General features: G+C 35.9%; 1 protein-coding gene across 6 annotated transcripts in view; it reads left to right on the top strand.

The window, feature by feature from the left end:
- The window catches only part of LOC148947717 (uncharacterized), a 258,938-nt gene that overhangs the window by 182,613 nt on the left and 49,462 nt on the right, over nucleotides 1-26,863 (top strand). For 3 of the 6 annotated variants that reach the window (XM_089095392.1, XM_089095387.1, XM_089095388.1), the window contains exons 16-18: nucleotides 4,667-4,774; nucleotides 7,548-8,236; nucleotides 10,513-10,665. In XM_089095392.1, the coding sequence (XP_088951518.1) occupies nucleotides 4,667-4,774; nucleotides 7,548-8,236; nucleotides 10,513-10,665 (950 nt within the window). Of the gene's footprint in view, nucleotides 1-4,666; nucleotides 4,775-7,547; nucleotides 8,237-10,512; nucleotides 10,667-26,863 lie in introns of all 6 variants that reach the window. The other 3 variants (XM_089095389.1, XM_089095391.1, XM_089095390.1) reach the window with 2 other exon arrangements.

The raw sequence follows: 26,863 nt of genomic DNA on the forward strand, positions 1-26,863 counted from the left end.
AGCTGTCACATTTTTCAGGAATATTTTGACGTCTCTCAACTAATATTTTTGTTATGAAGCGGCTCTGACCTTTCGAATTGAGTCATCGTGAGTGTAACTAGTTTTATTTCTTAATTATATTTTATAGCTACAAAATTTAAGACTTACACCGTCGAAATCTTCAGGAAACTTTTGCACTTTCAAAAATGAGCAGCGCAACATTTAATCGTGTCAATATTTTAGTGTTTTAACATTGATGTTTTTCCACTTTTTGATTGTTTTTAGAAAGTTTGTTTTGCTTTTTTCTTGAATGCATAGTAACACTTTGGTGCTTGCTTTTTTGTGTACCCTTAATTCTATATCCCTAAGCTCAGACAAATCGTTTCAAGATAACTGGTAAGACTTGCGTTAAAAAGCAAAAAATATGGGATAACATTAGAAATATTTTTTGCTGTTTTTTGCTTTATATCAAAAAGAAGGAATACTATGTGAAAACTTCAAAAATGTCTGCTTCAGTTTTCACCGTCCGCCTTTTTTTATTTATTTTTTTTTATCTAACTTTGAAAACGAAGGCTTTCTTTACATCGACAGAAACTTAAGGTTTTTGGTATAGCATTTCCACAATATGTATTTTTACAGGAAAGTCTTTAAAATATAGATGGTGCCTTGTGACTATTTGTTTAAGTAGTAAAAGCCCAGTCTCAATAAAAAAAAACGTTGTTGAAAAGAATTACGATCTCTTTATTGTTTTATCAAAGAATGTTTTTCCTGAAGGAGAGTTTCAAGGACCGTACAGTAGATATAAAAAAGTGCATGGTAATGAACTATATGTGAAGAGCGACCCATGCCAAAAGTAACCTAAAATTAAAAAAAGAGTTTCATAAAGAAATGGAATTATTCCTGTAATAGTCTTTACCTAATAGAGACTGGGTTTCCCGCACCCGTGTTTCATCTTCTCATTCACAGATTGTTTAGACTAATAAATCTGCCGTCTCCAATTTTTATTTTGGAATTTAAGAAAGGGCTTAAGAAAATGCGCAAAATTACGTCCTCATAGTTTGAAATTTCTTTTGCAGACATGTCACACAGTTCAGCCGAAAAGAAAAGGGTGCCACTTTCATCTCGCTGGATTTTTCCGGGGCAGCAAACATAAATTTAGTTAGGTTCTTTACTGGAATTTGTCTTAGCTTGAAGATCTAATTTAAAACCTATGCGGTTAGGCCTGTTACCCTTTAAAGAATAAACGGCATAATAGAAAGTGTATGAAACAAAGAAAAGAACAACCAAGACAAAACCTAATCTTTTGAAGTGAACTCTAGAGTTCACTGCAAAAGGTTAGAATTTGATTTTTTTTTTCTTCTTTTTTTTTAGCACTGAGGACGATTTGGCGGAGGTCCTTGTCTAAATATTTGCTTGTTTTCGTTTTCATAGTTTACTACTGGCTGGCAAAATCCACGTTTTTTCTCACCTATTTGGTTTTATTTTTTATTTATTATATCCTTTCTTTTCTTTGTTTCATACGTCATGTACAGCCACACTATTAAACAGCGACTATTGAAAAGGGCACTAGCCATTTCCATTTCCAATCGAATGAGCCTTTTTTGAAGTTTCTATTAAAATGCTTTCTATAAAAATCTTATATGCCCCAGGGCATAACTTACAACCCTTGCCCTGACGGGTTTGGGGGATTTGTCATCGTCAAAGACATAATTTTCCGAACTTTCAACTACGTTGAACAAAATGCCTATCTTAAAATTTTATTTGGATGTGCTTGGGGAAATGGTGGGCGTCAGAGGGGGGTTTATTGCTCTCCGATCACTTTTAACTATTAAAAAGGGTACTCGGCCTTTCAATTTCCAATCAAATGAACTTTTTTTGAAGTTTCTACGACAACATTTTCTATAAAAACCTTATATGCCCCCGGTGCATAACTTACAACCCTTGCCCTGAGGGCTCTGAGGGGGGTTATCATCCTCAAAGACATAATTCCCAGAACTTTTAACTACGTTGAACATTTTGTATATCTCAAAATATTGATTGCATGTGTTTGGGGAAATGGTGGGCGTGCGAGGGGGGTTAGCTGCCCTCCAATTACTTACAACTATTAAAAAGTACACGAGGCCTTTCAATTTCCAATCGAGTGAGCGCTTTTTGAAGTTTTTACGACAACGCTTTCTATAAAAACCTTAGATTCCCCCAGGGGATAACTTACAACCCTTACCCTGAGGGCTGTGGGGGGGGGGGGAAGTATCATCCTCAAAGACATAATTTCAGGACCTTTTAACTACGTTGAACAAAATGTCTATCTCAAAATTTAGACTGGATGTGTTTGGGGAAATGGTGGGTGTGAGAGGGGGGGTTATTTGCCCTCCAATCACTTTTGACTATTGAAAAGTCCACTAGAACTTTGAATTTCCAATCGAATGAGCCCCTTTTGAAGTTTCTATGGCAACGCTTTCTATAAAAACCTTATAGGCCCCCAGGGCATAACTTATAACCCTTACCCTGAGGGCTGTGGGGGAAGTGTCCTCCTCAAAAACATAGTTTCCAGATCTTTCAACTAGGTTGAACAGAATGTCCATCTCAAAATTTTGATTGAATTTGTTTGGGGAAATTGTGGGCATGAGAGGGGGGTTAGTTGCCCTCCAATCACTTTCGACTATTAAAATGGCCACTAGCCCTTTGAATTTCCAATCGAATGAACCCTTTTTGATGCTTCTACGACTGTCTATAAAAACCATATATGTACCCAGGACATAACTTACAACCCTTGCCCTGAGGGCTGTGGGGGGAGGGGAGTGTCCTCCTCAATAACATAATTTCAACCTGGAAATCAACTACGTTGAACAAAATGTCTATCTCAAAAATTTTGATTGGATGTGTTTGGGGAAATGGTGGACGTAGAAGGGTGTTAGTTGCCTTCCAATCACTTTCGACTGGCACTAGCCATTTCAATTTCTAATCGATCGAGCCCTTTTTGAAGTTTCTACGACAACTCCTTCGATACGAAGTGCCCTGGTCTAGAAAAAAAAATAAACAATACATTGTGCCAATATCGTTCTTTACTTAGGCAGCACTATTGCGCTGCCTATAATTTCTGATCTTTTTTTAAGTAATGCTGGGAAATCTGGTGCTTCCTTCATAGTAATGCCTCTTCTCCCATGAAAACTTCCTCCATGGAAAGATCATCCATCGTAACATCTGACTCCCCCCCCCCCCTACCAGAAAAAATCCACCTGGAAACGTCTGTATACTTCCCAATAACCAATACTATATGTAAACATTGTGCAAAGTTCATAACTTGCAGCCCTTCCTTCGGGGACTGTTGGGGACTAAGTCATCCTCAAAGACATAGTTATTATGTTTTTCGACCATGCTGAACAAAATGGCTATCTCAAAATTTTGATCGGGTGACTTTTGGAAAGAAAATTAGCGTGGGAGGGGCCTAGTTGCCCTCCATTTTTTTGGTCGCTAGAACTCACCGTTCGAATGAGTCCTTCCGTGATACTTTAGGACCACTTGGTCGATACAATCACCCTTAGGGGGAAAAAATCCATGATCTTTCTTTTGGAAAAAAATACAAAATTCCACATTTTTGCAGATAGAAGCTTGAAGCCTCTACAGTAGGTTTCTCTGATATGCTGAATCTGATGGTGTGGTTTTCATTAAGTTTCTAAGATTTTTAGAGGATGTTTCTTCCTTTTTTCAAAAATAAAACAAATTTTCCCAGGCACTTAACTTTTGATGGATAAGACTAAAATTGATAAGACTTATTATTTGGAATCAGCATAAGAATCCGATTCTTTTGATGTATCTATTGGTATCAAAACTTTTAGAGTTTCTTAGAGTTTTACCGTTTTTTAGAGTTTCGGTTAGAGTAAGTTCAGACTTTTGGGGAAAACGCATGGGATTTCCTATAGGGAGAATTTTATAGCCAATGAGAAGTTTATAGCCAGACTCCGAATGGGAGTTACGAAACTCCCTATTGGAATTCCGATAGGGAGAATGGGAATTCTTAAACGTCTGAACTAACTCTTACTATTGAGCCGGGTCGTTCCTTATTTACAGTTCGTTACCCCGAACTGATATAATAGAAGGCAATTATACAAAGATTTAATGAAAAGCACCCCACCCTAGGAACATCTTCTGTGGCACCCGAATAATGTGAATCTCGGCTTTATCTAGTAGCCGACTCATCTCGAAGTGGAACCAACTTAAGCGTTCCATCTTTGGATAGTGGGGAAGTGGCTGAAGCTTTCTTCTGAGTAAGGCTGAGTAAAGCTCAAGCTAAAAATATTCCAACATGTATTTTCTCCGTGCGATTGCCTGGTTTTCCTATTCCTTATGAAATAAATTCGCCTCTGTACGTGCAACGAATGTTTAAACATGAAATAGATGAATTTTTTTTACTTTCTGTCTTGTTTTCAACGGGAATTGTGAGATACACCCATCTGTTTTGGACACGACGTTGATGACTTGCAATTTCTCCTTAACATATAATCAATATATTTTAACCAATATATATCTTGAATTGTCTTTAAAACTAACAATTATGCCCGCCAACTGTGAGTTCCAAGACAAAATTTTCAGGAAAGAAAATAGCCTTTTGCAAATCTTCTTAGTCTAAATAATCTGTATCATGAACTATTGTCTTTGTTGTGTGCATGACAGCATGTATTCTTCCCAGAACCACCTCTTTTAAGACGGCGACGCCAGAGAGCAGACAGACAGCGTACTTTTCTCCTCGAACAGAGCTTACGGCTCGGGTCAGATGGCGAATCAAGTCTAACAGATGGTAAATTTTGTTTTCTCTTTTTTATTTTTCAAAAAAACAACGAGCGGTCGCAAATGGAAAAGATGCGTCTTTCAAAATATTCGCAACAAATAAAGAGAAAAGAAATTCCTTTTCATTTTTTCTCATTTTTTGGATTTTTTTTTTTTGTTTCAGGCTACATGTTTACAATATCTCTTACTCATCTGAAAATTTTCAGATGAGGACTCCTAAATGAGATTTACTTACAAGCGAGGGTTCATTTAATTTTTATTTTGGTCTATTATTCCTTAGTATGCTTAAAAGTGAAAATTCTTAAAGAAACAATTTCACAATTGACATTTAACAAAATAGAATTATAGAAGAGAATAAATTCTGTAATTGCATTGAAGTAGCTTTCACAAAATATGCAAGACTTATGATGGAAAAACAAACCCTCGTATTTGCGTTGTATTGGTGCAACAAAAACTAAAACACTATGGTTTGCTAATTCATCAAGGATGATATGTACTATTTGGTATAGTTAGCTATTACGGCGTTGTGAAAGCATATAATTATCTTTCTAATCCTTTAATTATCTTAAGTCTTTTAAAAAGAGGTTAATACTCTTTTCTGGTGGTTGTTTATGTGAGTGCACCTAGTGATACTTTTGAAGGAGTTTTGCTTTTTGTTTCTTCTAGTTCCTTATAGTGATACTGGAAACAGTAATGGCTTTTAAAACTTAAGTTGTTTTTACCAGGTGTTTTAGTGGTAGTTTAAACCTTATAAATCCAGATATATATTCCCCGTCTGGGGTGGGAGGACGTCATAAAGAAAGATTTAAAGGAAATGGGAACTTCGTGGGCGGGTGTAAAAAGGGAGGCTTTGAATAGATTGGGGTGGAGGAGGATCGTGCGTAGCTGTGTTAACCTCAGGCGGCTTGGTGCTGCGGTGAGTTGTTAGTAGTAGTAGTAGTAGTATTCCCCAGTAAAGTTTTACTGGAATCAGTGATGGATTTTAAAACTTAAGTTTGTTTTAAAAAGGTGTTTTAGTGGTAATTTAAACCTTATAAATCCAGATATATATTCTCCAGTAAAGTTTTTTTTTTTAAACTGTAGCACAACTTCGTCCTGTTCTTGGCCCTTTAAGATCATAATGCATCTCTTATGCTTAACAATTTTCAGACAATTGTAATATGGTGCTACGGGTTTATGTCAAAAGTAATTTGTATATGCTGTGTTTTGAACAGGACTAAACAAAAAGGGTTTCCTTTATTCATCAATCGATACAGCGGGACGGATAACCATCGATGCTGGAAACAATTCGTAACAGCTTTTCGGAGGTTATACATTCCGTATGGATCGTCTCATCTGAAGACAGACATCTTTAGCTAGTGCGGGTATTTTCTCTACTTTATGGCAATACACGTTTTGATTACCCTTTTTGGAACAGAAAGCTTATTTGTTCCTGGAAGTATTTAGGTGTAGAAGTTCATAAATATAAATTAAAGACAATATTTAATTGATTCTTGTACTAGCATTTATAGTAAACAAAATTTTAATTTCATTTGAATGTTTTAGAGGGTAGTCAGTTTTTTTTGTTTGAAAAAGAAACTCCAGGTAAGCCCATTCTATATCGTAATTGTATCTTCAACTTTTTTGTCACGACTAAGAAAAATATAAAGAGTAAATACAGCTCTTGCGTCTGCCAATATAGGGAATTTTGTTCACTTGTACGAATTTTGTGAGTTTAAAATTAAAAAAAAAACAATATGGGGGATAAGCCCAATCGACGAGAAGAGGGATAACCCTAGATCCTTCTCCCTGGATGTACCACAGACTTTAATATAGAGCATGCATCTCTCTGTCGTTTAGATTATAAAACATTGAATTTAAATTTACTGCTGTATCATAAACTGCATGAATCTCATTAACCTATATATCTTATTTCTATATAAAAAAAATATACAAATATGCGGAAGCTAAAGCTATTTTTTTTTTTTTAAGTAACATTGGGTTTATTTAAAAAAAAAAAATATATATACATCATCGATTCCCTGAAGCAATGCTTGTGCGGGAGAATTTACTATTACTGGGGTATGATAGCTTAAATGGTAATTTTTTTTCACAGGCTATTGAGCTAATCGTGAAAAACAAAATGCACTTGCTTTGCGTTTAGAAAATTATTAAAATGATTCAGTCAACTCGAGTTTATTCTTAACTATTTTGAATTTATATCAATTAGCAAAATTATGTCATTTTGCCGAGTTGGGACCATGTAATTCATATTTCATGTTCATATTACCCACTTATTTCTTATAATCGATTTTATTCATTTTTAACTTTTTTATACTTTAAAGGAACTTTATTGAAAGATCAATTTGATAATGAAAAAAAATACTTCTCTTAAGTTATAAAAAGAAAAAGCTACTTAAATAATGTTTTTATCTTTACTTTGCTGTCTCGAACTCTCTAGTGAAGCTAGAATTGCGAAGTATACAGGGATAGTATGCTTGTATACTTGCATGTCATACTTGGATAGCTTAAGAAATTCTAGGGGGATCTTTACGTCTCTCTATCACCCAACCTGACCCTCTGCTCTTTTTCTGGAAAGTATTATTTAATGTTCAATTTTTTAAATTCTCTTAATAATTTTTACTTTTTCGACTGCCCCCCCCCCATTCTCGAAATAAGTCAGATTCCTTTTGAGATGTAGTTAAGGTTAAATCTCAATATTCTACCGCAGTCTTTATGATAGGATTTATTTTGTATAATTACAACGCATCAATGTCGGTTACAAACTAATTATTTCCTTATAGATTCAACCACCTCTCATGAAAGTAGAGGGCAACAAGAGATAAATGAACGTGACTCTCCAATATCAATATCGCTATCTGTTGAAACCCCTAATGTTCCAGTTAAAAAGCTTCCATCAAAAACCAATTTATTATCAGTGCAAGGACTAGTCGAAGAAGATGGAGTTAAAAGGCCGATTGAAGTCAGTCGAGAAATGTCTGTGAAAGATATTACTGAAAAGCTAAAAATGGGACACTCTATTTTAAATAGTCCCAGTGAAGAGAAGCTAGGGAGGATTGGCGATCTAAGTGGAATAATTAGTAAAGCTAAAGAGGGTCTTACTAAGTCTAAATCGAGAAACGATCTCAAATCTGAACCCCAAGTGAAAGTTGAGCAGAAAAAATCAGAGAATGAACTACATTGGGAAGAGCTAGTGAGGTCCTTGAATAGGCCTTTACAAATCTGTGATTTAGACTTTACTGAGCTAAAAGACGAAGATGATATTGATCCACTATGTAAAGGCCTGATGAATGGAATTCCTCCCCCACCTCCTCCAATGATGAGTGGTTTACCTCCTCCTGGCCCTCCAATGGCTTCATGCGGGTTTCCTCCTCCACTTACAAAAGGTTTCCTGCCTCCTCCTGTATTTGGTGTTAAGCTTAATCATGTAAAGGGTCAAGAACATGCAGTGTCAACAGATCTTGAATGCAAGGTAATTTTTGATACTTTCTATTTTGCTTTCGATATCTACCTAGTGGTGAACTCCTGTTCGACTGATTTTACTAAAAATTCTCAGGAAAATTAAGAAAACCCTGGACACATGAATCAACAATTTAGGTGTATTTTGCGGAAAATTTAATAAAATTCTAGGAATGTTTGTGCAAAGTTTGGTACTCATCACTAGGTAGACCCCTAAACTAAATTTAGAAAAGAGCTTATTGGTTTTTGACACAGTATTTGCTTCTAGTGATCATCACGTCTCTTTATTAAATGAGGGAACCATTTTAAAAAATGCTATAAAGATATTATTGAAAAAATTATTGAAATATATATTAAATTCCAATATGTAATTTTTAAAAGTTTTAACACGTTATGCCTGAAAATTTCACTGTCTCATTTTAGTGTTTGTCACACCTTTAATCACATGAAATCTAAGATCTATATTTTTCACCTCAATTTTAGTTATTTCTGGAGTTCTCTGTTAAGTTTGTAGCATCAAAGATTATTAGGAGGCTCATTTCATTCCAGTTCTTTCTGACTTTATTTATTTTTCGTTAAAATTCAAAATCCGGTTATATGATATGATTTCATCACCATGTGTATCTTCAATAACTTGCTTAACTTGCTTGACACCTATGAATACTGTGATAAAACGCCACAAATACAATTAACAAAACAAAAAAATTCTAAAAAATGAAGAAAATAGGGAATATACACTAAATGCAGAATTCTGTAACGAAAAAGCTAGATAAGAAAGAAGTCAAATATCAAAATTAAAAACGAAGGAAAGAAATCAGAAACAAAAAGAAAAGAAACTCAATATTAGATCATGAAGTGAAGAACATATATTTAATATGCTTGTAATACTTCGGGTTAATGTTCACTCTTCCTCATGTTGGTGGGATTATTTTGAAGATCTTGTCAGAAAAAGTAATTAAGTTTAGCAATTGTCAAATAGACTATTTGGCCTTTTCTGAGGCAATCATCTTTGATTTATTTTTTTCTGCTTCCTCTTACAAGAGGCTTGACATGTGACCTCCGTCAAGAGATTTTATCGGTTTTCAATCAGGATTATAGATGCACTTGACAATGTTGTGCATTGTTCTGGCCAATGATGGATAGAGGGCTTTTTATAGGGGGGGGGGGGGCGGGGAATGTCAAAATATGTAAGAGGTGTAGTTTTAGATCTCTCCAAAAATGGGCTGAAAAAATAATTTCAGTCCCCCCCCCGTCATATGTAGGTGTGGGTCTCAAGTTTGCTTATTACAATTCCTGTATGGTTCTAGGTATTTCAGAGAGACATTTGTCGTCAGAATCCAAAATTTACAGGATTCTTTTTTGTTATTATTCCTTTTTTTTTGTTAGTAACGTAAGCACAGAATTGGCATTACTGTATTGGTGTTGATACTATTATACATCCGTTGTTCTTGCTCCAGTCTATCCTCAGGGATAAAATATAGGGTTTGTACGTATATTGTATGGCAATTATACGTACATTATCATATTATATACGTACATTAAAAATATACGTTTTGAACGTATGTTTGCATGTATATACGTTTCTACCTTTTGTACGTATATAAAAGTGTATAACAATATACGTTTTGTCACTTCCAATATATTGCTAGATTGATTTAACATATCACAACAGCATTGCTATCTGTGTAATGGAAAGAATGAAATGAGTCGAGTGGTTTCCGATGTCCAAGTTGGTAGTACCCAGTTATTCATGAAGACTGTATTTGGCTCAAATTCATGGCTATAATATTTGTAGTAATAAAAAAGGAAATCGTCTGCATTAGTTCAAAGTTCTAAATTAGTTCATTAGCTGAAAGTTTCACTCTTTTCTAGAGTGGGGTAGGGGGAAGAGAGCCATCCTTGATATTCTACTTGGGTATTGGCTGAACTGCCGAGGAAAAAAGTCTAAAAGCTATGCAGAATTCATTAGTTTAATTTTGTAACAGTAGCACATCTTTTGGTTCAAAATTGGATGTCCCTCGAGAATAATTTAGCAACCAGTTTTTATTTTTTAATCGGAGAACTTTTTGGAACTGAGCTTTTAGCCGCGCCATAAACCTGATAACGTGTGTGCTATTAAAGCTGATAAATTGTTAATTATTTTGTTTGGCCAGAGACATAACAAAAACGGTCCTTAAGCTACTGCTACTCCTGATTGAGAATTGTTGAGATGTGGACACAGGAAAAATTCTTATAGATACCTATCCTATTCATGCTAGCTAGTAAAACCTTACTCTGTTTAATGTCTAGCTGCCAAAGAAGACTAAGAAAACTGTCAAGCTGTTTTGGAAAGAGGCTCGAGATGGCAATACAATATGGGAAGATCTCAATCCAATTCTTATAGACACTCAGAAGCTGGAATATCTTTTTGAGCAACGCAGTGCCAAAGATATTACAGGAAAGGTGAGAATACCTGATAAAGTAAACATTTAATATTGTTATCCCGAAAAAAGACTAGAAAATCGAAAGCAAAGGTAGAAATATTTTGAAAGAAAAGTTTTTTTTTAGTAAAATCAGACCCAAAGTTTAATTTTTAAGAGATATAGAAGGGGTTGCTCACTGTCTCTCTTTACTCCTTCTCGAAATTATTATTAGATTAATTTTCTTTCAATTATTTATGCATATTTTAACAAGCCTATGGGTAATACTGTGTCATGGCACATTACACCGCCACATGAGCGGTGTTTCTTTCTTAACAACAATGTGAGAAAACTCATGAAGTAATTTGACACTAGCCAAGGGTGTAAAAATGCGCTGGAAATTTTCAGATTTGAGTTCCATACGATATTCAGGATAGGAAAATATGCCAAGTTCAATCTGATGATTGGTCTTTGTTTTGTAGTGAAAAGACTAAATGCTCCCCGGCAAAGGTATTACAACCCACTGAACTAAAAGTTACAAAATAGCTACAACTACTCCTAAAACTATTATCAGCAGCCAAATTGAATATCGTTGAGACTTTTTTTATTTTGAATTTTAATACTGAACTAGCCGTATGACTATGGTCACTTGTTATATAATTGTGCAGTAGAGCCTGGTCAGCTAAATAGGATATGGGAGGTGCTCAGAGGTACCGGATCCACACCCTCTCTTAGACATTCGCTCGTCTGTTGAGAATAAATATATATGGTCAACCGTTTCTTATTCTATACCCCAGGAAAATAATTTTTAAAAGACACGTGTGTTATTTCATCTCTTGTTAAAATATACGTGTATTAAATCATCTTACATATGAAGATGCTGTTTGGAAAAAAATCGTATTATATGTTAAATATTATGTTTTGCTACATAAAAAAAAAACCACCTAGATATTGCAACTTACTTGAATATGAGCTCTTAGATAACATTCTATGATGTACCAATTCCCAGCTAGCGGCAACGAAAAAAAAGAAAAACATATGAAAAATCATTGCTACCCATGCAAAAATGGGAATTTCCTTGCTGTTCGAGCCAGGGGGGTATATATATTTTATTGAAATCCAATGCCATTTTCGAGGGTTTTCAGGGTATTTTTCGAAATTCCTTTAAATTGGTTTTCAAAATAACATTTCACTATTAAGGCTAATCGAGATAATAGCTACCATTCCTGAATCAGCAACAAATTCTAATATTTACTCCGTAGTCTTTTTTTATGGTGCGTTTTTAATTGCAGGTTAATGGATTAGTTCTTTTCGAGGTTGTAGCTATCGCTGTAACAATGATATGAAGCAAGTTTGTTGTCTCTTTTGAATTTATATCTATTAAATGGGGCTAACAACTCATATAACCGTTAATTAACATTTTGCCAATGCTAGTGGTTTATCAGTAAGTGCTGCGAAATTTACTATTTTAGAAGAAGGCTAATAGTTCTCTACCAGCTACGCAAATGGTGACGTCATTTCCATTATTGGTTTTGATTTTGTTATAGTGGGAGTATATTATTGTTATTATTTTGCACGTTTAGTGGGAAATTCTAACGGATTGTGACTTAATGAGCTTGTTTATTTCTAAGGCAGAACCAAGGTATCTTTTTGAGTTTGTACTTGGCCCATTTCAGAATCGGTGTTTTCGACGCAAGTCGTAACGGCTGTGAAGAATGTACTTAGTACTTTTAATTAATGCTTCTTTTGATATGCTGCTTCTGATGTTACAAAAAAGCGATATGACCAGAGTTTAGGCTTATGCTATTTTGCTTTTAACTTGTAAACTGCAAACCACATAGAATCACTTAACAAGAGAAGGAAATTTACTGATACTTTTAACCAGGTTTTAACCGCCCTTGTTTTTATGTAAAGCTAACTAACCTATGTATACTGTGAGGGCTATGTATATGCGTGAGGGATATATCCTAATATTGCGTTGTTGTTTTCTTTTTATGAAAATTTCAAAAAGTCTAGACACTTAACTTTATTTCTAATTAGGAAAACAACTGCTGTCATAGGATGCGGCACATGTTAGGTGAAAACGTCAGAGCCGAACTTACAGAATTGTCTTAAAAAAGAAAAATTACTATGTGTCTTGCTCAATATAGTTTTGCGAAATGGGGGAGAAAGTAATGGTGATTAAAGTGCTTATATTCTTGGAAGGGGGTTGGTTGAGGCAATTTTTTCTCTAGTTTTCGAAAAAGAGTATAAAGCCATTTCATTTCTATTATGTTCGTATCTTCTGTACTAATCATAATTTATATCATAATTTAGAAATCATAAGTATTTCTGTACTAATCATAAATTACATTTCTCTCTTTTTAGATCTTGAAAATTTTAAAGATTTAATTGACTGTGCTGTTATTTGGGAAACAAACTCTTTCGTCCAGAAATTTCATAAAATTATCAGAAAAGTGTGAGGAAACGAGTCATGAGCAGTAGACGGCTTTATGAAAATAAAAAGGGCCAAAAGTTTGCTTAAATTCACTTTATATACATAGAAGAACAATTTAAGTAAAACCATACTTTAATATCTAATAGGGAAGTACTTAACTGTGTGAGAGGTCGTATTACCAAATAGGGCAGTAGAGGACAGCAGTGAGGGAACGTTTGAGCTTTGGGGGACCAAATCATAGTTTACTAGATAGGCTACAATAAATTCTAAACTAATACGAGCAAGTTAAATTTTCAAAAAATTTGGACTGCACTTGACTTAAATAAGCTCTAACTTTAAATAAAAAGTCAGTGAACATGGAAGTATTCCCAGGGAACAGTTGCTCTTCATGAGGGGGCTCCAAAATTGCGATAACCTAGGGGCACCACAAGATGTGAACCCTGCCTTATATGTATGATATAAGACCTCGAATAAAAGTCGACAATTTGAAATAAGCATAGCTGATACCCTTCACTAAAATGTCCAAGCCTTTTGTGATGCATCTTTTGCTCTTAGGTCTGCAGTGAAGTCTCGTATTTTAGGGCATTTTCTCGTTTTTACTTTCAATTCTCATTCAAAAGCCTATTTGAGCTATTCTAATTTGTATGCCTTATTAACAAAGCTTGTTTTCTTTTTTATGGTATTGGCCCAACCTGACAACTGCTGATTAATGCGCTTTTTATCTGTAGGAGGTAAGGGCTTTTTAATTTAGCTTTTTGTTTTGTCCTAACTGTAACCGTCGTAAAGTTGTCCTAACGTAGTCTCTGATCCTTTCTCCGAGTGAATCATTTTTTTTTTTTTTGCTTCCGGAAAAAGTAACAATTGTTAATCAGTTTTTTTTATCTGTTTTGATAAAGGCCACCATTTGTTTTTCTTGTTTAATAGATTTGTTTTATGTTCTGATGTCTTCTAAAAAGAAGCTCCGCAAACACTCTTCTTCAGAAACTCTTCAATAAAGAAAATTCAGCTTTTTCAGTTTCAGTACAACAACTTTTAATCATCTAGAAATGCTAAATTCTAAAATAGAACTTATATTTACCTGTTTTACGTTGGACACCTCCATGTAGTCCTAAGCTGTATCATAACGATCGCAAGTTAACGGCGTTTCTCAAGTGGAGAATCACCACGGTAGTAAAGATTACGAGGATCAATAGTATCATTAAAAATACATTGCCCCGCTGGTTTTCCTTCTGAGAGCAGTGTAGCCAATGGTTTTCAACAATTGTCGCAGAAATGCGTTAATGTGAGGCACAAACCTCAGGCATGACAGTGAGGAGATGCAAATTGTTTCGTTTTGCATTAGTTTTGTATTTATTTCTCATCAACAGTTGGCTCATAATGCCAACAAGTCCTTAACATTTTTTGATTAAATCGGCAGCTTTTTAATTGAAAATCTTATTTTAATCTAAGTGTATGACGTAGATAATTTCGGATACCAGACTGTCTTTCCATGACGATAAAATAAAAGTTCAAAATAGGGATAAAATCCTTTTTAATAGACAGTGTATAGAAATACACAAAAATACCGGATATTTCGGTCACTGTATATGTGACCGAAATATCTGGTATTTTCGTGAATTTATATACACTGTTTATTAAAAAGGATTTTATCCCTATTTTGAACTTTTATTTTATCGCTAAGTGTATGAGAATAAAATTTTGAAAACCAGTAAATACTAAGAAAGAACATTATGTGCTTCTTATTAGTAGTATGGGGGCAATAGTCCGGTGGGCCAGATAGCAAGTTTATGATCATGAAGAAGGTTTAATGGCGATTTACCCAGTGCTGTCATCTACCTAACTAAAGTCATAGATGGCGATGTCTTCACTATAATTATATATGGTGGCATGTTTTATTTTCCAGAGCCCATTTTTTTAGTCTCTAAGCAGTTTTTTTTCCAATGAAATTATGAAATTTTGTCTGATGTAGGAATCGAACGTGAGACATTTCCTATGGTAAAAGAATTGATATTATTATGTTCTTAGAAATACATTCTAAACAAACTTGTAAAGCGCTTAGCGTAAGGCGCTTCCCACCTTACGCTAAGCATCAATGTATTGTGCCAAGTTAATTGCGTTATTCTTTTTTATTGCTGGCCATTGAGATATTTGTTCCCGAGAAAGTCACCATCTGGTCTTGCTGCTATGCCATTGAGATAATTGTTTCCAGGAGCACGAATTGCGTAATGATTTGATTGCCAAGTATATTGTCGTTGAAATAACACAATGAATAAACAAGCAGCGCCCATCTAGAGAGCATCGCGTAATCATTCATGATGTATCTTTGTTTCCGAGAACTTCACCATCTGGTCTTATTGCTATGTCTTTCAGATAATTGTTTCCGGGGCCCCACATTGTGTAATGATTTGATTGCCAAGTATTTTCTAACGTGATCTTCAGAGGAAGTTAAAAAAGAATATCAAAACTAAAAAGAGTATTTATCGAATTGTATGTGTTTGTATGTCATATAACATCTTTAGTTTAAAAAATATCCCTCCCTACTAGCCGTTCTTGAACTTCTGAATTCAATCCGTGGATTATTTTTGAGGCAGGACCTTCAGGGAGAGGTAAAGAGCAGGAACGAAACTAAAAAGCATTGCCCAATTTTGTGTGTTTGTATATCATATATCAGTTTTAGTATTAAACACACTCCTAGCTTTTGAATTCAATCCATGGATTATTTTTTAGTCTAGACCTTCAGGGGGAAGTAATAAGCAATATGAAAACTAAAAAGAGCATAAACACTGCCTTCGGGTGGCTTATGATGTTAGCCCTTGAAGTGAATCTTATTCGTTTTCTATTCTGAACACTTTTTTGGAACTTTTTTTCATGTTTTTTAAAATGACATTACATATACCTATAACAAAAGAATCTTACTTGTGATATTTTCGAAATGCAAAATGAAAATGATATGTTAGTCGTGATTTTTACTTTTAGAAAAATAATGTTTGTAATGAATTTTTTTTTACTTTTTTTTGTAACTTGGAAATTCTTCCAACTTTTTTCTTTTGAACATTAGAATTTTTTCAACTTTTTTTTCATTTCTTTAAATGACATTGCATATACTTATAACAAAGAATCCGTTTGGTATTTTTTTAGTATATGAAATTATAGTAAAATCGTGTCTGGTTTTATCAAAAACTTATCAAGTATTTCAAAAGTACATTGATCTTCCAGGAGTGTCTTATGAAATTATTGGCTAGTGAAATTGTTTGCAAAAGGCATACATATTAAACGCCATTATCACATAATCTTTTGTGACTTTTTGATATGTTTTATGGACTTTTTCTCTATGCCGCTGCCCCGTCGTACTCTGTGCACACAAACAGACACATAGGTACCATGACACACAGACAAAATAAATGAACACAGGCACATATACACAAAAACAGGCACACAGACAAACAAACAAACACACAGACACAAACAGACACACAAGCACAGAGACATGCAGGTGTACAGACACATAGGCTTACTGACTCACAAACAGATACACAGACATTGAGACAGACACACAGGAAAACAGACAGACTTTTTGTTTTATATTAGCGATAAATATTTTTTTCCCCTATTAATTTTTTCTTAGATTTTCATTAGAGCTGGGGATAAGGAGTAAAAAGAAATTGAAACAGACCTTTTTTAATTGTCAGAGATGCAAGAACAGGAATTTTCAGAACATTTTCATCAAAATTTTTTGCAACGATTGAACAGTAAAAGTAGCAAGAAGAATGAAAATAAAAGGGAAGTTACAGTAAAAGTAGCAAGAAGAATAAAAATGAAAGGGAAGTTGAATTGGTTTGACCAGTAAAAGTATCAAGAACAGAGACAATGAAATGAGATTTGAGTCGATTTGACCACTAAAAGTACCACCAAGAGAGATAATGATTTGAATATTTGAATCAATTTGACCACTTAAAATACCAAGAATAATGAAAATGAAATGAGGTTGAAACAATTGATCGTTAAAAGTAGCAAGAAGAATTAAAAAACAGAGATTTGAATCGATCTGAACAGTAAAACTACCAAGAACCATGAAAATAAAGGAGTTTTAATCACATCGATATGCAATGGAATCAAGAACAAAGACAATGAAATGAGATTTGAATCGATTTCACCAACAAACGTACCAAGAACAGAGACAATGAAATGAGATTCTAATCTATTTGATCACTAAAAGCACCAACAATACAGATAATGAAAAGAGTAATTGAATCAATTTGACAAGTTAAATTACCAAGAATATTGAATGTGAAATGGGAATGAATCACTTTGAACTGGAGAAATAGCAAGAAGAATGAAAATGAAAGGGGATTTGAATCGATTTGATTAGTAAACATACCAAGAGCCGTGAAAATAAAAGGGGTTTTAATCAGTTTGATCTGTAAAAGTACCAAGAACAGAGACAATGAAATGAGATCTGAATCGATTTGACCACTAAAAGTACCAACCGAAGAGACAATGATATGAGTATTTTAACCAATTTGACTGGGGAAGTTATAGTGGGATTTGAATAGGTGAGACCAGTAAAAGCACCAACAACAGAGACAATTAAATGATTATTTGAATCTCTTTAACCAGTTAAAGTACCCACAGCCGCGTTTTCAGGCTCAACGGGTTTGAACACGGGCTGTTCTAGTCTAGTTTCAAGTTTCTAGTTTTTTGTCTAATTTTTTCTAGTTTCAGCGGGTTCGAAGCTTCAACCCCGTGTTTGATGCACTAGATGCACTGTTGCACAACGCTTGATGTACTAGACGCGAACAACCCGTGTTTAAAGACGGGTTGTTCACGGATCAGCAGGTTCGAACACGGGTGGTTCTCGTCTAGTGCATTAAACGTTGTGCAGCAGTGCATCTAGTGTATCAAACACAGGGTTGAAGCTTCGAACCCGCTGAAACTAGACAAAACTAGACGAAAAACTAGAAACTTGAAACTAGACGAGAACACCCCGTGTTCGAACCCGCTGAGCCTGAAAACACGGCTCAGAACAATGAAAGTGAAATGGGGTTGAAATGGATTAATCTTTAAAAGTAGCAAGAAGAATGAAAATGAAAGGGATTTGAATCAATTTGATCAGTAAAACAGAGACAATAAAATGATTTTTTGAATCTTTTGGACCAGTTAAAGTACCAAGAACAATGGAAATGAAATGGGGTTGAAACAGATTGATCATTAAAAGTAGCAAGAAGAATAAAAATATAAGGAAATTTGAAACGGTTTGATCAGTACCAAGAACCATGAAATTAAAGAGGGTTTTAATCAGTTCGATCCGAAAAAGTATTAAGAACGGAGACAATGCAATGAAATTTGAATCGATTTGACCACTAAAAGTACCAACAATAGAGACATAAAAATGAGTATTTGAATCAATTTGACCAGTTAAAGTACCAAGGACACTGAAAATGAAATGGGGTTGAAACGGTTTGTACCAACAACAGAGACAATGAAATGATACTGCTGCCATCTATTCATTTACATCTTAGATGACGATATTTTTACTACCCGAAGTGCTGCCATCTATTCTGCTATATTTACAGAAGACAGAATAAGTTATTTTCAGCCGATAGGTTACTTTAAACTAACTGCTTCCAAGATATGTTCGTTTGGGTTCACTTACCGTGGCAGACCACACTTTATTATTATTGCTATGTTTCTTTCATTCTTCTTTTTGCTTGCTACATATAAATGAATAGATGGAAGCAGTATCATTTCATTGTCTCTGTTGTTGATACTTTTATTGCTCAAATTGATTCGAATCTCATTTCATTGTTTCTGAAAAAATTGATTAAAACCTTCTTTTATTTTCATGGTTGTTGGTCAAATAGTCTAAAGTAACCTATCGGCTGAAAATAACTTATTCTGTCTTCCATTTCATTTTCATTCTTCTTTATACATTTAATAATCAATCTTTTTCAATCCCATTTCATTTCATTGTTCTTTGTCCTTTAAGTGGTCAAATTTTTTACAATACTCTTTTAATTGTCTCTGTTGTTTGTACTTTTAGTGGTCAAATCAATTCAAATCTCATTTTATTGTCTCTGTTCTTGATATTTTTACTGGTCAAACCCATTCAAACCCCGTTCAATTTTCACTGTTCTTGGTACATTACAAATCAAATCGATTAAACTCCCCTTTCATTTTATGGTTCTTGGTACTTTTAATTATAAAGCCAATTAAAATGTCGTTTCATCTTCACTTTTCTTGGTACTTTCAGAGATCAACCGATTAAAACCCTCCTTTCATTTTCTCAGATCTTGGTAGTTTTACTGATTAAACCGATTCAAATCCGCTTTCAATTTCATTCTTCTTGCTTCTTTTACTAATCAAACAGTTTCAACCGCATTTCATTTTTAGTGTTCTTGGTACTTTGACTGGTCAAATTTGTTGAAATACTCATTTAATTGTCTCTTGCCATGGATTACAATCTGATTCCCATTGGCATCAATTTGAACATGTTCACTGTCATTGAGATATGTCAAGAGTCTTTTACACTGTTCACGATAGGAATGTGGCATTAGATCTGCAACACTTGTCATAACTTTAGACAAATCTTCTTCTTCTTCTCTTGGTATTATCGTTGTTGATGATGATGATGATGATGATGGAGTCATTTTCTATTTGTATTCAATACCATTTACTTTGAGGGATCTCTCATAATAGGGCTTGCGTCTGTCCAATAGACAAAGTGCATTTTGAAGCAGAATTAATTTTTCATCGTCGGCAATTGTCTCATTGTTAATGAATTTATTGAGATTGTCGTCGAAATGCTCCTTTGGCGAAAGGGCAAGTTCAAATGGAGTCAAAAGAGTTTGGTTATTCTCTCTCTCTCTCTAGAGAAAACAGTCGGTAATCTGTGCAATGTTGAGAACTAATATTGTAAAGTACAGCCTGCTTGACAAAGTCGTTTTCTTTTAAAATCGTTCCCTGTATTTTTGCGTGCTACTGATTCGAGAATCCGTGCACTTAGCCAATGTTGCTTTGTGTGTTACTTGACACCATCTGGAAGTTGAACATTGGCTTCAGTTAGATTTAAGCAAAGTTCAGATATGAAATTAATGAATTCTCTGTCGACACCATGTTTGAGTATGGCCTTCCTAAGTCGTGGTTTTGAATTACCTAGGACGGTGAATAAAAGTCAATGTTCCTGTAGTTTCTTCAGGGCCATGATTGCAACTAACGACCTTTTTTACTTTTCACCGGCAGATATACAGTAATTTCATTGTCAAAAATATCGGTGACTACACGTAAATCCTCGGGTGTGTTCTAGTTCAGGTCCAATGTAATATATTTGTAGGGTTTTCTGGTAACCTGATTGTAGACTTAGACTAGAAATTCCGGTTCATCAGGATACACATGTCTGTTTAATTGGATGAGGGACCTGGAATCACGAGCAATCCTGTGGATGATATAGTAGGTACAATTCGAACCAAGTGTTCTCATACACTTGCTCTGCTGAAACAGATTGTGTGGAACTAGGGTTACGGAGATCCGTTGATGATGAGATCGGACAGAGAACAATTGTATCATCTCCTGAAACCATTCTTCAATGGACTCAGCCAGATAATCTATAATCAACCAAGATTTTTATCCAATACTGTTGAAAACGTCATGTCCAGGTATGAATTTCATGTCTGGTGCAATAGTTTTTATTCTATCATAGGATTACTGCTAAATACTGTAGCAATAGTAAATTTTAGTTGGTTGTTTTTAAAACATTTTGTTACGACTTTGAATTATTTTTGTTAAAAATGTCAATTTACTGAATATTGATGGCCCACATAGAAACGATCTGAAAGGCGTTTTAAATTGATGCATGTTTCCTTCAACAGTTCTCCTAGACAACTAACTGTAGACTATAGCTGTCTAATGACTAAATAATTTCCCTACTACAACTACTCCGTTCAAGAATAATAAAAATGGGAAGAAGAATAAGACGAATAAAGAATCATATTTTCTTTTATTATACATAAAAAAGTAACAACACTTAAAAAATACTACATTGAAAAAAGCACAATAAACATGAAAAAAAACACTTTTTTTATTTATTTATAATAAAAATACAACATTTACATAGGCACTAGAAAAAAAACACTTTAATAGATACACTTTTTTTATTTATTCATAAAAACATACAACATTTAATGAATAATGCACTTAAAATATCACATTTATTTACAACATCTTAAATTTTGGGATCCCCCAACCCCCCCCCCCCCCCGGAAGGGGCGTGGCGGCCGCTGGCGGCGGCCAGCCGAAGGCCGGTACCCCCCTCCCCCCCCGGACCGAGCGCGGGGCCAGAAAACAATTTGAACACTTTTTTATTTACAGAAAAAAAATCAGAACATACGACTCTACCTTGCTATAAAAAAAACAGAAACTGCTGAGTTGGGAAAAAAACTACTGCTGAGTTGTGAAAAAAAAATAATGTTGAATTGAAAAAAAATAACTATTAAAAAAAAGAATCCAACCACCACCCAACCGTTTACTATTTAATTTTTTCCCGACCGAGGCGATGTCTATCATCTCGTCACACACCTCGGTCAGAAGTTAAATAATGTCCATGGGGTAGCACCTTCACACCATCTGCACACACATAGACTTTATCCGATACGGGACACATTGCTATTTTGTCAACTAAAACTGTGTGGTTTTTAAATTTTAAAGAGCGAATCGCCATGACCTTCGCCCTTGGAACTATACTATTTTCCACACAGTTTATGTATACATTCATGTCGAAATTCTTATTCACGTAGTGTCTAGGCAACCCTTTGCAGACTTTTTCGATTACCTCGTTGTGTGTTTGCACAAAGTACACCTTCGGACCTGCAAGCACACCACTGGAAATCAAGTCACTTCCCGTCTCTGATTTTAACATTAATAACTGATTTGGGGCCTGACGCTTCACTAACTCCGGGTAAATGGACTCGTCCCAATTGGTAAAGTCCATTCGGGAGCTAATGTGCACGCCTTTTTCCAAATCTTCCAATAAATTCACAGTTCTAACTTTTAGCAAAAGTGAATCGGTATCCCCGTAATATACTTGAACTTCTCCCTCCCCCGGCCATTGGCGCCTACACACATCGTAATAGAATGACAACATGAGTTTTTTTGATATGTCGGTTAGTGTACTGCCAGCTGCAATATTTTTATTTATAACTACGTTTCTTTTTTTTTCTATTTAAGAGGACCCTATTGGAGTCTATGATGTAAAGTTTGGATCGGCAACGATTCGAGAATATTCTTTTGGGCCAGTCACAACGTCATAATGACTTTAATTGCGTAAAGTCTCACACATTTTGCCGAGGGCTGAGTTGAAAATGAATTTAAAGATTGTCTTTTCAACATTTGTTTTTGCTTCCGAATGTTTATTGATAAAAATGTTAATAAAATTTTTCAAATATGGTTTCTTGTCAAATTGAACGGCCTTATGTATCGCCGTGACGTTGAAATCATTGGTTTCCGTCCAACACAAAAGAATGTGATGTACAACGATTTTCTCTTTTGGATGAAGTTCAACGACAAGTATTTGTTTTGAAGGTGTCCAGTGCACACCACCATCCTCTACCTTAGAAATATTGTATAGATTCAAAAAGTCCCTAGTCACCGCTCTGTTTATGCACGGGAAAACAAAATCCTTCTCCGAGTCATGATGCTCCACGGGTATTTCACCATTGATTTCAAAAAACCATCCCCACGGTCCATTCTCCTCAACATTGGGAATGTTGGGGAAATCTTAAGCACGAAGATCGTTATACCATTTATAATTTCCACACGGCTAAGAGTAGTGAGAAATCGCGGATGGATAGAGGGAGTTCATATCTAAGAAGACTGCATCCAACTTTACACCGGTGTCATGTCCAGTCGGATCAGTTTCAAGGATACGATCTCTATGAAAAACATACCTTCCCCTCATTGGTCTTTCTACAAATAGATGCTGATCCACGTCGGTGATCAAGCCTATTTCCTCTTTACTGATGTTAAGAATTAAATCCATCACCAAATGAGGAGTGGAAAAATAATAACCTAAGTCCAACCCATTACCCATAGATTGTATCCGTGTTCTTACACACAATATTCAGCAACGTCAATACATCACTTGCCAGGTATAATCTACAATAATCCCACCCGTTTTTACACCCTCCCTCAGCCCAAACCCTCTTGGCAAATTCAAAGTCGACAGTGGTGCATTGACGCTCATAAAGTGAATCGTAGTATGAGGTGATGGATGGCAATTGTTCCTCAGAAAGCCTCGCGGTGGAGTTGTAGTAGTCATACGGATATATGCCCTTACAAGTTAATAAATCATACATTTCACCGTCTGAAAAGTGCTGTTTAAGGAGGTGTGTCCTAAGGAGGGGGAAACTGTTAAAATCGTCAAGTTTATGTACTTCAATGAGTTGTCTTAGGGATCTGGGGACGAATCTAAAGGAGTCTAAAAAACCGATCTTATTCATGCACAATTTATTGTTATCTATTATCTGCCATTTGAATTCTAAGAGCAACAGCTTTTCAGACGATTTGGGTTTGAGATTATAAAAAAAAGAACCATCTACCCATGCACCATCTACAACTCCACCTCGTTGCAATAGTGCCAATGCCGGTAAAATGAATTTCATGTCATAGCTGGAACTGTGCATATAGACAGGTAGAAACAATTGTTAACTAACGTTTAAATTACATGATTGATGCCACCTCACGAAAATTGCTCAATACCGATATGATCTGGTTACCAAAGTGATCGTGGTCACGGACCATACCTGTACCTCCGGTACTCTCGCCCTCAGTCCCTTTTCCTTCTGTCTCAGTTCCCTACAAAAATTCCCGAGCTACAACCCCATCAATTTTTTCAGTTTTAATAGCCAAGACATCCTCTAGTGATAGAGTAATAATATCGATTTATTTGCTGTTTTAATGAGTGCTGTCACGACTGAGAGCATACAATCCTCACCATCCAACCTCTCAACTACCTCTACCAATTGCATGGAATTACACGAGTCTCTTTGTGCGTGAGCATAAGAGACTGCAATGACCTCATGTTTTTTAACAATATTTGAATTCAATGGATCATGCACATCTATGAGAGCGGCTTTGCAGTCTCAGCCCACCTTGTCACTCTTTTGGAGTGAATTTTTAAAGTTGTTAAATCGCAAGTTGGCCCTGTTAACCCTAATCGTTTGCACAGATTGACCTCCATGACGCTTGCAATGCTTCATATGATTGTTTAACTTAATTTCCGACCGGAATCTAGAAAGGCATGTCGGACAATAATGGCATTCCCCCCCCTTGTTTCCTTTACCCTCTCCCAGAACCCGACTAATATTTGGTATCGGAAAAAAATGTCCAGTTGACTTGGGATAACTGGCCTGCTTGTAAAGGAGCCATACCTAATGGTCCACAGATTGAATGGCTAGATCTATCACTGGAAATACAACCCCCTTTTTGCGGACATCCCCCTACCAGTCTTTGTCATCTTCTAAAAGAGTAAAACCAATTTTTATATGCGCATTAGCCCGCTCAAATAGTTATCCCATTAAGTGTTACTGGATATTGATCATTTAAACAATTAAAATCTACTTTAGGAAAATTTGGACTCCCATTAACTGCATAATTTTCCAACAGTGTCTTACTAGCTTCCTTTTGCAGAGGCTTGTGAGCTGCCGCAAGAAATCCATATTTGAAGCTTTGAAGCACTGTATCGAAATTGAAGCGTTGTTCACCTTAACAATCATTTAAATCATCATTATATTTTGGTCCTACCACCCCCTCCCACCACCCCTTAAAATAAAATTCTTTTTAAATTTACCCACATTAATATCTAAACTCCCAATAAATAAAACCACCGACCCACTACCCGCCTCAGTATAATTATCCAATTTCGTTACTATATTATCAACCCATTCCATAAAAACACCCTCAAAATTATTTAGCTCCGAATGAAGTGGAAGCATTGCTGTACATAAATAACGCTCATACACCTCATCCGCCTTTTCATTGACATAAATTTTTTTTGTGCGATGGCAGCCTTAATCCCATCCCTCCCACCACCCTCCCGAATCACTTTTTCAAGAAGGGCTCGAATCTTGCCCACATAGGAGTGTACTATGTCTACCGGATCCGTTATGATGCTACCTGATGTTAGTGAATTAAATGGGTCCTTAAACTCAGCCCTATAAACAAATACATTGTGCAAGGCAGAATGTGTGTGTGTGTGTGTGTGTGTGTGTGTGTGTGTGTGTGTGTGTGTGTGTGTGTGTGTGTGTGTGTGTGTGTGTGTGTGTGTGTGTGTGTGTGTGTGTGTGTGTGTGTGTGTGTGTGTGTGTGTGTGTGTGTGTGTGTGTGTGTGTGTGTGTGTGTGTGTGTGTGTGTGTGTGTGTGTGTGTGTGTGTGTGTGTGTGTGTGTGTGTGTGTGTGTGTGTGTGTGTGTGTGTGTGTGTGTGTGTGTGTGTGTGTGTGTGTGTGTGTGTGTGTGTGTGTGTGTGTGTGTGTGTGTGTGTGTGTGTGTGTGTGTGTGTGTGTGTGTGTGTGTGTGTGTGTGTGTGTGTGTGTGTGTGTGTGTGTGTGTGTGTGTGTGTGTGTGTGTGTGTGTGTGTGTGTGTGTGTGTGTGTGTGTGTGTGTGTGTGTGTGTGTGTGTGTGTGTGTGTGTGTGTGTGTGTGTGTGTGTGTGTGTGTGTGTGTGTGTGTGTGTGTGTGTGTGTGTGTGTGTGTGTGTGTGTGTGTGTGTGTGTGTGTGTGTGTGTGTGTGTGTGTGTGTGTGTGTGTGTGTGTGTGTGTGTGTGTGTGTGTGTGTGTGTGTGTGTGTGTGTGTGTGTGTGTGTGTGTGTGTGTGTGTGTGTGTGTGTGTGTGTGTGTGTGTGTGTGTGTGTGTGTGTGTGTGTGTGTGTGTGTGTGTGTGTGTGTGTGTGTGTGTGTGTGTGTGTGTGTGTGTGTGTGTGTGTGTGTGTGTGTGTGTGTGTGTGTGTGTGTGTGTGTGTGTGTGTGTGTGTGTGTGTGTGTGTGTGTGTGTGTGTGTGTGTGTGTGTGTGTGTGTGTGTGTGTGTGTGTGTGTGTGTGTGTGTGTGTGTGTGTGTGTGTGTGTGTGTGTGTGTGTGTTTAATATGATTCTTCGAGTGTAACCTGGTATAAGAAAGAGAAATTATGCCATATTTTTTTTAGATGATGATGTGACACTTCAATTAAGCTGTAAAAAATATTTTCAGTGTTTAATGATCTAAATCTGTAAAACTTCTACCCTTTTATTACTTTTTTTTTAATTCTTAATTCTTGCTAAATCCTAACATTTACATCGTGGTTTTTTTTTATAACACGCAGACTGAGATAGATATATAAAGAGATAAAAGAGGGAGAGAGGGAGAGAGAGAGAGAGGATATAATTTTTATTACGCTATCACTGAGAGAGGTGACTGGTTCCATGACTACGTCAGCTTCATGGGATGGGGGTATGGTTTGCATGTTGAGTGTGGTAGTTGACCAGTTGACAGTTGGTTGGTGTATGATGGGTCCGGGTGGTTGTGTTATCTTGTTGTGAGTGTTGGATGTAGGAATTGACCAGTTGACAGTTGGTTGGTGTACGATGGGTCCGGATGGTTGTGACATATTGCTGTGGATGCTGGATGGGGGAGCTGGATAGTTGGCTATTGGACGGTTTACGGTTAATGTTGATGGTATCAATGGTTTCGGCCAACGACCATGTTGTATAACTATCGGCATGCTGACCACTGGCGTCGCTTCTCCCCATCTTCTTAATGGGTAGGGGGAGCTCTTGAAAAT

This window comes from Artemia sp. Qi Xiang Cuo, chromosome 10, assembly GCF_049724085.1.
Source record: "Artemia sp. Qi Xiang Cuo chromosome 10, ASM4972408v1, whole genome shotgun sequence".
NCBI classification, from domain to species: domain Eukaryota; kingdom Metazoa; phylum Arthropoda; class Branchiopoda; order Anostraca; family Artemiidae; genus Artemia; species Artemia sp. Qi Xiang Cuo.